This window comes from Elephas maximus, chromosome 26, assembly GCF_024166365.1.
Source record: "Elephas maximus indicus isolate mEleMax1 chromosome 26, mEleMax1 primary haplotype, whole genome shotgun sequence".
Lineage (NCBI taxonomy): Eukaryota > Metazoa > Chordata > Mammalia > Proboscidea > Elephantidae > Elephas > Elephas maximus.
Genome location: NC_064844.1, coordinates 15,191,371 through 15,202,556, shown reverse-complemented (window position 1 = coordinate 15,202,556; position 11,186 = coordinate 15,191,371). Strand labels below are relative to the sequence as shown.

The window sequence follows — 11,186 nt, the reverse complement described above, 5'->3', positions numbered from 1 at the left end:
GTGACTTCCTTCTCTTTGCTCTTCAACTGGCAGTACAGAGTGTGTCCTTTCCAAAATGCCAAGGACGCTGTGCTTTTTGCTCAGACCTGGATGCTTTCAACAGTGTTATCTAATTAAATTTTCTGGCAAAGAAAAAAGGTCATCAGACTCCAGGGGAAAACACTGTATTTTCCTAATCTAGAGAATGGTGCCCTAATCTGAATTTGGCCAGAGAACAAAGGTCTGAAAAGTGATTTCATTCAGAAAAATGTCTCAACGGACAAAGTGACTTTGAATACTTGGAATCTACCTCTGCAAAAAGGCAGAGAGTACAGCCAGGGTCAAGTGCATGCAAATGTCTGTATTAAATAAACAAACCCTTCACGTGGAAGGTAGGGTGAGGAAAAGACACTTCCCTGGACAAAACCAACCGTTCTTTGCTTCACCAGTTTTATTGGTCGTGTATCCAGAGTACATTATATAAATCTTTCCAAATGACTAGCTATTACAAGAATAATTTACAATTCAGCTCTGATTACACAAATACTTGACACAGGAAACTATCTTTACAAATACACATTTTCTTATAAGAATACTTTAATAAAGAAAATAAGTCTCTATACATCTTACAGCAAATTTTATGTGGTTTTTTTCCCCCCACGTAGTAATCATTTCAAGTTTCTACTACAGCATGTCCATCACATTCAATGAACTAAATTACAATCTGCTGCTTCTCATTTTCAACCACTATTGAGATTCGCATTAGATGTGAATCTTGGGAGAGACGTGGAACTAGGAGGTAATATCTAACACTGTGTAGATGTTTCCAAACTGTTCTTTTGATTTTGAAGACCTCAGGCAATGGGTGTAACATATGCACGCATATAAACAAAGACTACTCTTGTTCCTTTGGCTTAAAATTTAGCTGTTTCTGCTGAGAGGAAATAATGACTGTGAGGCTACAGCTCTCAGAAGCCAACTACCTGAACTCCGCGAAAAAGAGCTATTAAAGTCACAGGGTTTTTAGGCGTCTTTTCCTAACCTTTCTTGATCGGAAAGGATTCATGTATTCAGACTAAAAGCGGTCATTAAAACCACATTCCTTCTAAAGGATAACCCTGTATTAGGCTAAACCCTGTGTTTGGTGGATGATCTTTCTACTTCTCACCTGGGCTACAGACCGGCTAGTAGTTTTACCCCCAATGTATCGAGCAGAAGGAGTAAATCTTTACATTCCTAATAGTTTCTAAATGGTAAAACAAGACCCTAGAAACCAGAGTTAAATACAAATATTAAGAAAGCTAAAACATTTGCTAGTGATTAGAGCAGAGAACACTTTTAAATTCAAGGTCTCTCTCACGTTGAACACATAGAACAAGGTATAAGGATGTGGCAGTAGTCTCAGACAGTACTGAAAAACTGGAAAAGGTTAATCGCTTAGGTTAGTGGTGTATCACTTCCAAAATGCCAGAGGGTACAGAACCTTGGACTCTGTAACCAGCGGAACTCAACACTTGACATTCTTCTTATGCTGTGGCTTTGAAATAGCCTTATAAATATAATCGTGCCCAAAGCAAGTAATTATTTAGGCCAGAGGACCTGTACAGAATACTGACCACATTTACCTGAAGAGACAGGACCCACCAGGAGAAACATCTGGCATCCACTTCACTCCTTCACTGTCAACTGTAATGTGTGTCCAATTGGCAAAGCTTGCGGTCTTACTTTTCAGGGAGCATGAATTAAAACTAAGAGACTAGCAGGATTCTACAGCTGAATTCAAGTTCCTGAGGACTCAGCTCCGAGTATCCAATGTTCTTTTGGAAATTCTTTAATCAGGCCCTTATCCGATAAGAGGTTTAGCAGTACTGAAGGACTCTGAAATGTCCCGTTTCTCTTCCCTTTTATTTCTGTTATTTTCCTTTCTCACCCCAGTGGAACCAGTTCCTAGAGGTTTTTACCAAAATACTGCAACAATAGTTGGCAATGGGTTATTTTGTGTTACGAAAGCGTTCAATCACATTATAACGGGTCACATTTGCATATAACTAGGAGACAGCCCGATGAGGTCTACTGCAGCGATTTTGCGAACTCAGCATAGTCAATGTATCCATCGTTGTTCTTGTCATCGTCTCTCAAAACGCCATCTATTAAGCTAATCAGCTCATCTTCGCTCATTGGCGGTGCGTGGTCACTCCCTTCCTACAAAATTGAAAGCAGACAACGATGAGTTGCACGTTTACTGGAAGAAGCGCTTAGCTAACGGCCAAAATGCCCGTGCTTACACGTATCCAGAAACTCCTTCAATATAGTACACAGCTACTTCCAGGAACCCACCATCCCATCTATCAATAGAGTCAACTCATAATAATCAATTGAGAAATGATACTTGCTAGTTAAAGGAAGATACAGAGAAGGCCCTTGGTTGTTTTTTTTTTTTAAGATAACTTTTGGTTCTTTTCTATTACAGTAGTACGAGTTGGTTGTGGAAACCTGGGTCTGGCTGACATAAAATTATGAGCTTCGTGGGTTCCATGACCCACAAACCCATCCTGGAGAAAAGCTCAGAGACCAAGCCCGTCCAAGGGTCAGCGCTACACAATTTGCCTTGACAAAGTGGGAACAGTGAGACACCAGATGGCATCTTGGGGTCAGAGCCAGAAGAAGGCACTGCTGACCAGCAGAGCCTGTCAGAGCCTCTGAGGTGAGTCTTTCCCCTGCTCCAGAAGCTGGTGTAGCGGGGCTCACTGTGCTCGGCGCCAAGCAATTCCGTGCACACACTTGGCCCATTCTTCCTTTGCCATATCTCCCACACCTACACTTTCCTCTCCTGCTGCCACCCCCATTCCCACCTGCCAGGACTGCAGAATCCTAATTCTCCTCCCTGACGCAGTCTCTCCTCACTTCCACCAGTCTGCCTCCCACCGCAAAGGATCTTCCCAAGACACTGTTCTAGTCAGGCCATTTTCCTGCTCAGAACCGCAAATGGCTCCCTAGTGCCTCTGAGCGAAGCCCAACCTGCCCTCCCAGCAGACTGCCTGCTCAGACCCCTCTCCTCTCTGCAGAGGCAGTGTGGCCGAGCGGGAAGGACGGACATTAGGTCTGGGGACAAAAGATCTCAACTTCAATTTTCTCCGCTAGAAAATAGGAGTGATACCGCCACGTGCCCCTGCCTACTCACAGGGCTGTTGCAAAGATCAAGCAAGTCAGTCCACTTGACATCACTCTGTAAACTACAAAGCACTGTACAAATAACAGAGAAATCCTCAACTGTTGCCCGGTCTCTAATCCCTGGGCCTCCCGATATGCTGTTCTTCTCAAATGAAATAATGTCTCTCCCACCCTACATTCTGAACGTGGCTTGCCTTTGGGCCACTGGTTCTCAAACTCCAATGTGCAGCAGAAAGGCCTGCAGCACTTGGTAAAGATACAAAGGCCCAGGCCTCGGCTTTCTGCCTCGGTGGGTCAGCCTTTGCAGGAAGGACCTTTGAACAGGAAGAGGCCAAGGAGAGCAGTGAAGAGAGAAAGGAGAAGCAGCAATGTTGTTGCACAAACACAGCACAGGTCAACAAGATCAAGGGCTGAATTACCAAAGGGAGGCCCTTCCCAGACACTGCCCGCCAGGCCGCTGCCTGACCTACCTCCTTGTGGACATGTGTGATGGCTGTGGAGAGTTCTAGGCCGTCAAGCAGATTATTGCCATCGTAATCATGCATTTTGAAATAATGGAGCTGCAGCTCTTGTGGGGACATCTCCGCCTCTGGCTTGTTGATGACACCTTCTAGATGCTCCATGATGTGCCTAAAAACCAAGTCAGACGCAGACCACTGTGAACACCAGGCAGAAACACCAGGATCATGCTGGAACCCACGAGACTTGGAACAGCTCCAAACAACAAACAGAAAGAGCGGCAGCCCACACTCAAGGGTGACGTACAGACAAGGTCCTGAAAGGAGCCGCAAAAGTCGAACGGTTCATTTGTTCCACTAGTAAGGTTATGAGTGTTTCTTCCTCTTTGTTATTAGAATGTTATAACATTTTGGGCCTATCAACTTGCAAAACATTTTTTAAACAAGGATTTAAAAGAGCATAATGTGTAGAGCTAACTGAGCCAGGACAAAAGCTGCGACACATGAGGCAATGTTTGAATGTGACAATAAAAAAAGGTCTTGTCACAATCAAGAAACCTTAGCTCTAGTCTTCATTCTGCCACTATTACTGTGTGTGTGTACGCGCATGCACGCACGCGCCTCGAGGTCCTCCGTCTGTAATACGATGCTGAAAAAACAAGACCTGACTTCCAGGCGCCTATAAGGAATCAAATCAGCCTTCAAAAATGTCAAGAAGCCATATAAACAGGAACAAAGACAAGAAGAGAGAGTGCCACAGCAGCCAGCTGCAGCTGTGGATGATGGGAGGACCCTGGGCCACAAGCCCTGGCAGAATACGTACTCTTGGTTGTGTACTGTGTTCTTGTCCAGGCCCGCGTTGCCAGCGTGGGAGAAGCTGGCCCCAGGTCCCTGGGCCCTGACGCCCAGGCCACAAAAGGCCCAGAGCAGGCTGCACAGGGACAGGGTTCTGAGCAGCAGCAAGGATCTCATGGTCACCAGTACCTGGGGTGGGAAACAGAACATGAAGGTGAGAACACCAGAGGGACGCTTGCTTTCAAAACTTGTCACAACGCACTCCTGGGAAACATGCTGAAGCAGTGAGATTATGGAAAAGAGTGCTCTAAACTGGGTCCAAGGCCAGCTCTGCCACTAGTCTGTGGATGACCTTGGGCACCATGGGTTCCCACCACTTAAATGGAGAAGACAACGTTTCCCAGAGTTCCTCTGCGTGCCAAGCAATTCAATAAGAGCTTAAAGGGACTCCAAGATTACTCCTGCTTACAAGAAGCTTACAGTCTGGGGAGAGCATTACTTTCTACCCAAAGAGTTAATAAGGGCAGGATGTAAGATGTACTAAAGAGAGAGAAAACTCCGGGAGTTCAGAGGAAGAACTTCCCTCTGGATGAGGCAACATCAGAGAAGGCTGACAGACGTGGTGACAAGTCAGCTGGGCCTGGACCGATATGCGCGCTGGGGACCTGTAGGGACTGAAGGGGCTGATCTAGACCAAGGATATGATGCAAGCAGACTGGCAGGGTGTGGACAAGTTGGAAAGAAACACCAAGTAGTTTAGTCGGGCTGGAGCCCAGAGGGTATGAAGTGGACAAAACAATGGACAACTGGCTGTAAAGGTTGACCAGGCTATACTGGACATGGCTTTGCAGGCTAGGCCAAGGTCAAAATTTACCCTGAAGGTAAATGGGGAGCCAGTGAGGACTCATGAGTGGAAGATGAGATCAGAGCTTGGTTTCGGAATGACTACTCTGGCAGCACAGTGGAGAAGGCTGGAGGTGGGGCAAGGCCAGAGAAAAGAACATTGTCCTTGAGGGAAGCAGTAAGGCGGTCAGATCAAGGTCTGCAGCAGTGGACACAGAGAAGAAGATGCTAACAACTGCCTCATCCATCTCCCAGGGCTATGACAGTAACAAGTCCCTTAACCTCTGGGAAAGAGCACTGGGAAGAGCTACACAGGAATTAGGATTCCATCAAGTACTCCAGGAGGCTGGCTATACTTTGGATTGGGTCAACAGCAAGAAGACACAGTCAGCTACCCAGCAAGCACCCTGAGGGCAAGGAGTGCTTTGTTCACGTCAGCACTCCACACCAAGGCTCTGGTAAGCCTTTGAAAACTAGTTGTTAAGTTCAAAGTCATAAGCCTTCCTGGGGCTCATAGACTGGCCTCCAAAAGGAAGGTGAAGGATAGCCAGGAGACCTAAACACAAACACAAAGAAAAGACTGGACCTAACATACACATTCACATCCCTAAAGGCAGAACAATTCTGCTGGACAACAACAGCCAGTGACTTCTAAAGGGCCAGCTGGAGCCCATGGCCCCAAACCCACAATGGTAAAGACAACGCAGAAAGTACAGGCCATACCCTCACACGTGTGAGCGCACAGCTCAGCTCAGAAGCTGACGCATCTCTACTCTCTGTACCTGGGGCTGGCAAGTCAAGGTGTCACAGTCCCTTCTCGTTGATCCTAAAAGACCCTGTAGAGTAGGATCCTGGGAGTATGCTGCCCCTACGCTATTTAAAGAAATGTCCCCAGCCCAGTTGCCCATTCGCAGCATCACCTATCGAGGTCCCCTCCCCAAGGGCACGATGCTCACTTGGGTATGCATGTTCTAAAAAGTAGCATCTGGTCCTGACACTGTAATGCAATCTGTCAAGTTTAATGATAGGAAGAGGTGTTCAATAAACAACAAAAAAGAGTAGGCTGTGAAAGTCTGTAAAGAATAATGCACATTAGGAAAAAAAACCCCTACATTTCACACACAAATGACTAAAAACTGCTAATAAATATTATATTCTGAATCCTGGCATCATGGGTGATTTTGATTTTCTTCTTTAGATTTTTCTATTGTTCTAAAATTTCTAACACAACCTTATTTTTTCTTTACAAAAGTGGGACAGTTAATACATTCTAGGCTAGGTATTCAATGTAAACTATCCCATAGTTTTGTCCCGATAGTACACGGAGGGAATAAGAGAAAAAGGGGGGTTCCGGTTAAGTCTCATCTCAAGAAAATAATTCAGGAACAGCAAGGAACTACACCCCCATTTTTATCAAACAAAAGTGACCAGAGCCTGCAAGGACACTGTCACTGTACTTGGTACCAGAAAACAGGGTTTCACGTTATTGTCAGCAGTGGCTGCCCGGGCCGGAGCGGAACCCCTTGCTCTGACCACATGTCTGAAGCTTCTAGGACAGAAGGAATCAGCGAGGGGAATCCAGAGCCTCTCAAGCCTTTCTCCAGCAAGCCTTCTCCAGCTCTGCAGCTGGCTTCGGAGTTCTTCCCATATGCTCCCAAGTGCTTTCCTTCAGCAGGCTCCTGTCCATTGCTTCTGACGGCTGTGAATGCCATCTGGAAAACTGCTCCATTACTTATCAGTGCCCCTGCTAGACACGGCTCTGTGACGGCAGCGACTGAGTCCCTCTTCCCAGCATCTGGCACAGTGCCTGGCACAGAGGCTGGTGGTTCTCAGTGGCCCTTGCAGGGGAGGCCCCAAACCCTTCACAAACATGCTACCATGTTTTGAGGTTACTATAACTGAGGGCAAAATCTTTTATTTTTTTGAAATGTCTCTCAGATAGATGGAACCCTGGTGATGCAGTGGTTAGGAGTTCAGCTGCTAAGCAAAAGGTCAGCAGTTCAAATCTACCACCGGCTCCTTGGAAACCCTATAGGACACTTCTACTCTGTCCTATAGGGTCGCTATGAGTCAGAATCAACTCTACAGCAAGACATTTGGTTTAGATAGTTGAGCTGAGCGGCCACTGGACCCATGGCACCATTTCCTACAGCAAAGTGGCTGGATGTTCAGTACGTAACACCAATTTGGGGGGTGTGTGTGTGTTGAGAGAAAGGGGGTCCTATCCAGGCAGCACCAAAGAGCAACCAAGTGATTAATAATACAGTAACTTTAAATATAAATTATTCCTTCTTCAAGGGAGGCAGGACAAAGGCCAAGAACCATTGATTTCAAACTCATCCTAGTTTGGCTTGCTATTGCAGGTTTCTAACCACTGGAACACAACAAAAGCCAAATCTACAAACACAGGAGAAAATCCCTCCGAGCGCTGCACTGAGCACAGGGAATCTGACTGCCACCTAACAAATTAAACTGTTCAGATCCAAAAGGAAACACAATCCACTTGCTTCTGCCTGAAGAAAACGTTGCATCATCCACACCCCCCAACCACTTAGCCCCAGGCTACAAGCAAACAGCCTGGCAGATAAACCCATCAGTTTCTGAGCTCATTGGCCCTCTTCAGGAAACTTACAGGCCAGGCTAGAGAAAAATCCCCAGAGTGGAAAGATTTGTGCAGACACTTCAGAACACAATTCGTCCCTTGAAACATCCTCACAGGAAGCCTCAGCCCTGCGAGGGAAGCACTGGACCATCATCAGTAATGGGCCCTCCCACCATGCCAACTGTAACAGGGCTTTATAGGTAAAAACCAGTCTTGTAAGAATGGAGAAATGCCAGTGGAAGCCAACTTCTCGGCTGAGTGGTCAAAGCCCTCCCTACTCCGGCCCACTGCGCCCCATCACACTCGTCTCACTGGCCTGCCCTCACTGCTCTCTTGGCCTCTTCATGTCCCAGGGCCTTCGCTCCTACTGCTTCTATCTGTCCATCCTACCTCTTCTCCCAGGCCGGGTTCAAATGTAACCTCCAGATTTTTCCAACCAACTCCAATTTACCCTCCTTTAGCCTCATTCTGCAACCTCTCACACTCATTTAGCCTTACCATATAGTCACATATTGTTCCCCTTTTCGGTTGTGTTTTATTTTTTTCTTCCTCTCCTCTCTTAGCATCTGTGGGCTGACCTGGGGACAGTATGCCTTCCCATCTGAATCAGGGCACCAAGCTGTTCCCTATCACAGAGGGTCTAGCCTAAGCTGGAACAATACCTTCCCTTTGGAGCCCTCTGGCCAGTAGTTTGGCCTGGCCCCCCTTCCCACTCATTGTGTCATTACTCCTACCAGCGAGAAAGAGTCTGGAACCAGCCTCCCTCCCTAACAACCACAGCAGCTGTTGTTAGCAGCTTTCCTCCCATGCTGGGGCCCTGAGATAAGAGCTCAAATTTAAAGCACCTACACTCACCAACCGAGCCCTGATGGCTCAGTGGTTAAGAGATCAGCTGATAACCAAAAGGTTGGCGGTCTGAATCTACCAGCCACTCCTTGGAAACCCGATGGGGCAGTTCTACTCTGTTCTATAGGGTCGCTATGAGTCAGAATCAACTTGATGGCAACAAGTTTGGTTTGGTACACTCACCAACATCCAGACATCCTGTACCCAGAGCCAAAGAAAACCTATGACGCTACTTCCCCATCTATTGCTGCCATGATCCTGGACTGAAGGCAAGAAAATAACCAAGTTCCTGGGCCAAACAAACCTCTACATGGGCTGGCGCTTGAGAACTGGTTCTGAAAAAGCATTTAATAACCTGATCTACTTGTTCACTAGCGAAGCCCCAGGAGCTGCCATGCCTCACTTGTACGTTTAACATACGCTAACAGAGCCTGGCACTGTGAAGGTGCTGGGGATACGACTGACCCAGACAGACCCCTCTCACAGATTACAGGCTGGTGAAGACAGCAGGAGCCCCAACCCATACCTGGAATAAGACTTAAAGAATGTATTCAACCAAAGCCTAGTGCCTCAGGCAGAGGCAACATTATGCAACGTGTACCAAAGGCCAGAAGGAACCTGGTCCAATCCAGGAACTAAAAAAGTTTCAGTATCTTGAAGACACAGTAGTATAGTGGAGACTTAGTGTAGAATAAAGCAAAAAGAGAACAGGTCATGAAGTGCCTTGCAAGCTGTGTTCAAGAGCGTGGAAGCACAATGGGAATCCAGTGAAGAGTGTAAGAGAGTGGGGGGAGAGGCCTGGTGACACTATAGTATTATTAGTGCTTTAAGACCATCACTCTGGCTTCCCTAGATAAGAAACTACAGAAGATCAAGAAGGGATGCAGGGAACCAGTTAGGAGTTTTCTCACTGTAGTTCAAGGGAGGGATGATGGTGGCCTCAACTAGCTGGGGCTGAGGGACTGAAAGTGGAGAAGTAATGTGTCCCAGAGAGCTTTGTGATGCATTTGATGTGGGTGGGTAAAGGAGAATGACCCCCAGGTTTCTGGCTTGGGCAACTGGGTGGATGGCGGTGCCATGTCCAGATTGGGAATAGGGAAGGAAGTCAAATTTCCCCGCCCTGGTCCAACCTCGCTGGACCTGACAGGCCCTGGTGTCCCCCCGGAGTGGGCTGCGGGTACTAGAGGCAGACAGAGACAAACGCCCCAGGCCTGCGTGCGTCCAGGTCGGGCCGGGCGCAGTCTCCACCCAGCCTTGCTGCTCCCACAGGCAGGTGCTGAGACCCCCGGGGGCCAGCGAAGAGGACGGATGGAGACCGCCCCCGGCCCGACCCATCTGGCTCCAAAGCCTCTAGGGGAGCACCTTCAATCCGGGAAAAGAGGTCCCGCTTCCAGCTGGCTAAACGCCCCTGGGGGACGCGGACCCAGCCTTCCACCCAGACCGCTCCTGCCTTCCACACTGAGCCCGAACCCCGAGCCCAGAGAGGACCCCGGATCCCGCCCCGCTGCGGACAACTGAGTTCCACCCCATGAGCCTCCTCCCCTAGGGTCGGGCTCAGGACTCCCGGGTCCCACTCACCCCGCAGTCCTCGGTCGCCAAACAGCTTCGCCCCAGACGCGAAGCCTCCCACGATGAGCCTCGCCAGCCCCCGTCCCAGAACGTTTTTGCTCTCCGCCTCGCCCCACCCCCGGCCAGCCCTGGGCATGCGCGCTCCCTCCTGCCCGCCCATTGGTGCCGCGAGGCCCCGCCCCCGCCCGGGCGGGCGTGCGGACGGCTCCAGTGAGTACATGTGAGAAGCGCTGGGGTCGGACTGGCGCGGAGGAACGTTGTTCCTCTATCTGCCCTTCCGGGTGGCGACGTTCGGCTTCAGCCTAAGTTAGGCCGTTAGAAGCACTAGGGGGCCCAACAGGTTGCTAGGCAGCCGCAGAAGCCCCTGGGCAAGTAGTGTGGCGTGTGGACGTAGGAAGGCGGATCCCGGTTGAGTGGATTCCAAAACTGGCTTCCAGCTCCGCCTCCACCTTCACAGGTGGCTTGGTTCCTCCGACTGCAAGTTGGGAAGAAAGTTGATAGGCATCCTATTCTTTCTCCAAATGAAACGGCTGGACGCTGAAGCTTCGCTGTGAATGGAATAGAATGGCCCTAGAGTCTGCCTTGGACCCTGTGTCTCCAAGATTGGCCTACTCCCAACGTCTGCTTGCTCCAGTCCCCAAGCTGCACGGTGCGCAATACCTATTACGGCCCTACAGGAGTCCCACCAGGTCTTACATGGGCGGCCCAGTTCAGACCCATCTCCTCCCAGCCAACAGGATGTCTTCCTATCTCTAATCATTATGGGTTTTTTTTTTTTTAGTTCTTGTAGTGAAAATATATGTATAAAACATTTACCAATTCAACCATTTCTATGCTTCCAAAAACAAATCGGTGACATTGACATTCACGATGTTATGCAACCATCACCACTATCTTATTTACAATTTTTTTCATCACCTTAA

At 48.4% G+C, this 11,186-nt stretch overlaps 1 protein-coding gene across 1 annotated transcript; it reads right to left on the bottom strand.

Moving 5' to 3' along the window:
- Nucleotides 1–412: 412 nt before the first annotated feature.
- MCFD2 (multiple coagulation factor deficiency 2, ER cargo receptor complex subunit) lies at nucleotides 413–10,355 on the bottom strand. Its single transcript, XM_049870556.1, has 3 exons — nucleotides 10,273–10,355; nucleotides 3,621–3,780; nucleotides 413–2,181 (listed from the first exon to the last, which is right to left on the bottom strand). Exons 2-3 carry the CDS (start codon nucleotides 3,771–3,773, stop codon nucleotides 2,050–2,052), a joined length of 285 nt encoding a protein of 94 aa, XP_049726513.1. The 5' UTR covers nucleotides 3,774–3,780; nucleotides 10,273–10,355; the 3' UTR covers nucleotides 413–2,049.
- Nucleotides 10,356–11,186: the final 831 nt, after the last annotated feature.

Excerpts from the sequence above, each read along its gene's own strand:
- MCFD2 (XM_049870556.1), bottom strand. The coding sequence starts at position 3,773 with ATGGAGCATCTAGAAGGTGTCATCAACAAGCCAGAGGCGGAGATGTCC. Across the intron at positions 2,182-3,620 it reads TCACACATGTCCACAAGGAG|GAAGGGAGTGACCACGCACC; the intron begins GTAGGTCAGGCA and ends TCAATTTTGTAG.